Here is a 5,161-nt window from a genome sequence, read left to right on the forward strand (position 1 = left end):
AATATGCCGATATTCGCTACTTTTGCGATATGCGCGCGCGCTCAAATCCGCCGCTTTTGCCAGGTTCAGAAAAACGTCTCGGAGCGGGCGGATTTCGATGTCGAGTTTACTAGCCAAAACCAGCTATTTGTAACAGGCGAACATGCGTCCAGGAGGATACCAGGCTGCAAACATTTCTTTCTCGCTTCGTCGCATCGCAAATTCCCCATAGCGCTATCAGTCCATATCCCCGCTCTTTCTGGGGCGTGATCACCTGCGTGCTGCTATCTCTTTCGCGCTCGATCGCTTGTTATTCCATAGGCACTATGCGCTTCAAGTGCCCACAATATGTAGCACATTATTCTTGCCTTAATTGTTAAGTTTTACCAAAAAGATCTATTTCGAACACAAAACAAAGAAGAAAACAATGTAAAATAATCCTCAGTCATGCATAACAACATTTTCAACGGAATTTGGTATGTTTATTTCAAGAAAACACATGAAACAGCAGTGATGAATAAAAATGGCCTCCGTTCATCGCATAATGGTCCGTAGTGCAGAAATCTCTCGCGCGGACCAATCACAAACGAGCAGGGTTACTAGGGTCTTTGCATTATCAAGTAGATCACCACGTGTTCTTTAAATTCAATGTTTTTAAAATTCGACAATCCAATTATTGCAAATGTTCTTTCTGAAGAGCCATCGTGATTGAGATGATTGTGAAATAGCAGCGCCCGCTAAACGATATTACCATGAGATCGTGTACTAAGGAGGCTTCATCTATCCGGTATATCTCCTCATTATCCGTGCGCACCATTATCCGGTTTGGGTACAATGCTTTTCGTTTTCAGTTTAAATCCTCCAATGATTAGGAAACGAAATAGTACAAATGAACGTTGAGTTTTGAGATAATTGTAGATCCTTGGATATGCCATTTTTTAAGTTTTTTTTTATTAACAAACGAATTAAAACTTTTATTGAGTACCGACATTCGTAATCATGCTGCCGGCATGAGTGACATTTGGACATTGTATTATAAACTGTGTAATATTGACAGCCGCACACACAAGCAGCCCAAAACAAAACAATCTAATGCCACAAAAATAAATCCAAAATTACAAGCAACTAACATCACAAAAATTGGCAGAAATTCTGGATCTCAGTGCAAAAATAGGTTCAAAAACGCGTAAATTGCTAGCAATTTAAGGCACCAAAAATATCAATCTATTAGTTTTGAAGTGCACCATCTTTGAAAATCACCTGTGGATTTTTGAATTAACATACACGCATAAAGTGATTATCCTAGAAGAAGAATCCCGATAAGAAACGCACCGTACTCACACGATTGATGCGTGTAAATTGCGTATATTGCTAAATTACTCACCAATTGGTCATTTTCGCCTCCAATGACAGCTACACAAAGAAGCTCTCTTAGTTCGACAGCAATATAAAGCGTACTGTAAAATTGCTGAAACAATTTGTTCAAAATGTTTGCAGCACTGGTGTTTTCGATCGTCCTGAAACTAAGCCTTACGCTAGCGTATCGACCAGTTTTCATTTACCATGGCATTCTCACCGGTGCAGATAGTATGGAGCACCTGGTCGACAGGATTGAAGAGGTAAGATATGGCCATCCTCCTCGAACGCGATCCTCAATAACATCGCTTCATTTCACAGATTCATCCCGGAACGGTGGTGTACAACTTTGAACGCTTCGGAGGATGGTCGAGCCTAGAAAATGCCTGGCATCAGGTGCTAGAAGCACACGGCTATTTGCGAGCGGTTTGTGAGGAACATCCTGATGGAATAAACATGATCGGTTACTCGCAGGGTGGACTGCTCGGTCGGGCAGTCCTTCAAACCTATCCTGGGCACTGCGTGAAAACGTTCATCTCATTAAGTTCTCCACAGGCGGGCCAATTCGGCGGTAAGATGATTCATAACGTTTCTTATGACATTTTCAACAACCTGCTATATCGGTATCGCTTCCTATCTAACCCGAACAGATGACTTTTTGCATCTTATCTTCCCCTCGTTGGTGGCCCGAACGGCATACCAACTATTCTACACGTACGTCGGGCAACACACGTCCGTCGGTAACTACTGGAACGATCCGCACCACCAGGACCTGTTCGAGGAGTACAGCATATTCCTACCGTACGTGAACAACCACATATTCTCGACCAATTCCACGCAATTCCGTGACACCATGATGCGCCTGGATCGGTTGGTGCTGATCGGTGGTCCGGACGATGGCGTAATAACGCCGTGGGAATCGAGCCACTTCAGCTTCTACAACGAATCGTACGCTGTGATACCGCTGCAGGAGAGCACCATCTACACGGAGGATCTGATCGGTCTGAAGACCCTGGGCGAGAGCGGCCGGTTGCACGTGATTGCGAAGGAAAACGTGCACCATTATCAGTGGCATCGCTCGAACAGTGTTATCGATGGCGTTATTATGCCATATCTCGACTGATGCAACCAAACGGTTTTGCTAATGCAACCCCAAGTTACCCAACGGACGGGACGGATTTAGCATACGTAATGGGTTTTTTATAATATTTCTAGGTAGCATTTAGATGGGTTAAAGCTTTAAAATACTTCCCGGCCACTCATACCTTTGCAATTGATCGTAAGGCTGATATTGTATGCTGTCTAAACAGCAACCAAATGCACGGTGTTTTTTATACTGAATTTCAATAAAACTGAATGTGTGCCTATTGCGTTCATCAAATGATACTTTACTCGAATAGCAACGTTGTTCTCTTTTGCGAATCGTTCTTCACAGCCGCCAAGTTAATGGGCCTTGTCTTGTTGCGGCTCGAATAATTTTGCCTTTCTTTCATGCTTCCGATTTGTATGTAACTCTTCGATCGCTCGTTTTAGTTAAGTATTGAGTGAATTTATTCGTTTGCTTCTTACGATCGGTACAGCTCGCTGTTCCGCAGCTGTGTCCCTCAAAGGGACACACGAGGCATGTATTATGCGCCCTTGTCGACAAAGGCAGCGAATGAAGGTGGGCCCGCTGAGTCCGGTACCCCGTCTAATACGATGATGCAACACAGTGTTTAGTATTAATAAAGCAATGCAAACCGATGAAACCGTCCTTTCCACGGCGAGACGGGATTGTGAAGAAAGATTGTGCAGAGAACAGCAGCAGGATGTGTGTATAAAATGAGAATTAGGAAGAAAGAAAAAAATGCACGTGCCGTTTACGCTCTAGCAGTAGCCACGGTCCGGTACGCGACGACGGGGCGCACTTTTCAGGATGTTATCCACGCGCAGGATCATCTCGGCGGCTTCAGCGGCCGACATCAGCACCTGTCGCTTGACGGCGAACGATTCGGTGATACCCAGCTCCTTCATGCAGCCCACCTTGCCGTTGTTCATGTCCAGCCCCATCGTATTACGGCCCTGCGAGTGACCTGCCCGCAGCTCCGACACAAGCTGGGCCGAATCGTAACCCGCGTTATCGGCGATGATCGTGGGTAGCTGCATCAGCGCACGTCCGAACGACTCGATCGCCATCGATTCCTTGCCGGCTGTTTCCGCGGCCAGTTTGAAGACGGCCGTAGCCATTAGCGTCTCGGAACATCCGCCTCCATACACGACACGTGACTCCTTCACCGTGGCAGCGAGCACACACAGTGCATCGTGAAGAGATCGTTCCGCCTCGTCGATGATCTGCTGCGTTGCACCACGGATGACAACCGTGCAGGCCTCACCCAGCGGCACTCCCGAGAAACGCATCAGCGTGTCCTCACCAATCATCACCTGCTCGATGAGGTCACACTTACCGAGCTTCACCAAGTCGGGGTTGTCGAAGGTGGATACGATCTCACCTCCAGTCACCAGCGCCAACCGCTCGATACCATCGAAATCTGCGTGCTCGATGGCCATTACACCCGCATCAGCAAACAGCTGCTCCGGGTAGTTGTAGATCAGCTGCCGGTTGATGAACACGTTGATGTTGTGGGACAAAATCTTCGACACCTTCTCCGCCATCTTCTCCTTCTCGGCACCCTCCAGCTCGGCGATCTTGGCCATCGAGTCGACCTTCACCGACGAACCGAACACCTTGATTTTGTCCGTGTCCATGGGCGTGTTCGCGATCAGGATGTTCGCGTTCTTCACCGTCTTCGGCTGGTGGACGCCCGGCTTCTTGTCGAGCAGGAAACCCTCATCCAGGAACGTGTCCTCGAGGCATCCGCCGAGCTTCTTGATGCGCTGAATGGCGGTCAACGAACCAGATCCCTTGAGGCGCATCACCGCGTCAACGGCGAGCTTCGCGAAGTGTTCCTTGTGTTGCGACAGAATCTTCGAGCTGAGCGTCGTGCGGGCAATGTTCATCAGATCCTCCCGGAAGCGATCCTCGTTGGCTGAGTTGTCGGCAGCCGCGGCCTGGAGTGCTGCACGGGCGACATCGGTGGCCTGGCGCCATCCGGCGATGATCGTCTGTGGGTGGAGCTTCTGCTCGACCAGCTTCTCGGCCTCCCGGATCAGCTCGGCGGCGAACACCGTGACCGAGGTGGTCCCATCGCCGACCTCGTCATCCTGCACGCGCGACATGTCGACGAGAATCTTTGCGGCTGGATTGTCCACACCAACCGCCTTCAGAATCGTGGCGCCATCGTTCGTTACCTCGATCTGTCCGGCATTGCGGCCGTTCGCGACAAGAATCTTGTCCATACCCTTCGGTCCGAGGGTGCTCTTTACCAGCTCGCCGATGGCGATGGCGCCCACGAACGACGATAAACGGGCAATTTCGCCCTTTTCCTCCTCGGCTTCATTTTTCAGAATGCGCACCGGGTTGAGAGATACCATTTTGCGAACGATAAAATTACAGACGGAACTTGCCAGAAACAGAAAACACGCTCGCCGCCTGACTCAACACGTTTTTTTATAAGCGAAAAGAAAAATGAATCGCCGGGTAAGGCGATCAACGCGCACATATACCACTATGCAGTCGGCTGTCACGTGCTGTCAGTGTTCAATGAGCACAGGGTAGCTGTCACCTGACATTCGGTTGCGCACAATGGGAATTTATGTAAAAATACTAAAACCGTGTGTTAAACGATGTTTAAAATCTAGTAGGAGCGTTAATATACTATGTTTGGATCATTAACAAGAGCATGGTATTTTTCTCGTTGTAATTTTTACACAACTTTCGTTGGTTTGT

At 48.3% G+C, this 5,161-nt stretch overlaps 2 protein-coding genes across 2 annotated transcripts; one reads left to right on the forward strand and one right to left on the reverse strand.

The window, feature by feature from the left end:
- Nucleotides 1–1,425: 1,425 nt before the first annotated feature.
- LOC128723550 (lysosomal thioesterase PPT2 homolog) lies at nucleotides 1,426–2,580 on the forward strand. Its single transcript, XM_053817303.1, has 3 exons — nucleotides 1,426–1,598; nucleotides 1,657–1,906; nucleotides 1,986–2,580. The coding sequence occupies exons 1-3, from the start codon at nucleotides 1,467–1,469 to the stop codon at nucleotides 2,456–2,458; spliced, it is 855 nt and encodes a 284-aa protein (XP_053673278.1). The 5' UTR covers nucleotides 1,426–1,466; the 3' UTR covers nucleotides 2,459–2,580.
- Nucleotides 2,581–2,864: 284 nt separating this feature from the next.
- Nucleotides 2,865–4,815, reverse strand: LOC128722645 (T-complex protein 1 subunit beta). Its single transcript, XM_053816320.1, has one exon. It carries the CDS (start codon nucleotides 4,804–4,806, stop codon nucleotides 3,202–3,204), a length of 1,605 nt encoding a protein of 534 aa, XP_053672295.1. The 5' UTR covers nucleotides 4,807–4,815; the 3' UTR covers nucleotides 2,865–3,201.
- Nucleotides 4,816–5,161: the final 346 nt, after the last annotated feature.

The sequence above is a fragment of the Anopheles nili genome, chromosome 3, assembly GCF_943737925.1.
Source record: "Anopheles nili chromosome 3, idAnoNiliSN_F5_01, whole genome shotgun sequence".
NCBI classification, from domain to species: domain Eukaryota; kingdom Metazoa; phylum Arthropoda; class Insecta; order Diptera; family Culicidae; genus Anopheles; species Anopheles nili.

Bases quoted from the DNA above. Each gene is read 5' to 3' on its own strand.
- LOC128723550 (XM_053817303.1), top strand. From the start codon at position 1,467: ATGTTTGCAGCACTGGTGTTTTCGATCGTCCTGAAACTAAGCCTTACG. The intron at 1,599-1,656 runs GTAAGATATGGC...TTCATTTCACAG, and splicing joins TGGTCGACAGGATTGAAGAG to ATTCATCCCGGAACGGTGGT. The intron at 1,907-1,985 runs GTAAGATGATTC...TAACCCGAACAG, and splicing joins ACAGGCGGGCCAATTCGGCG to ATGACTTTTTGCATCTTATC.
- LOC128722645 (XM_053816320.1), bottom strand. From the start codon at position 4,806: ATGGTATCTCTCAACCCGGTGCGCATTCTGAAAAATGAAGCCGAGGAG.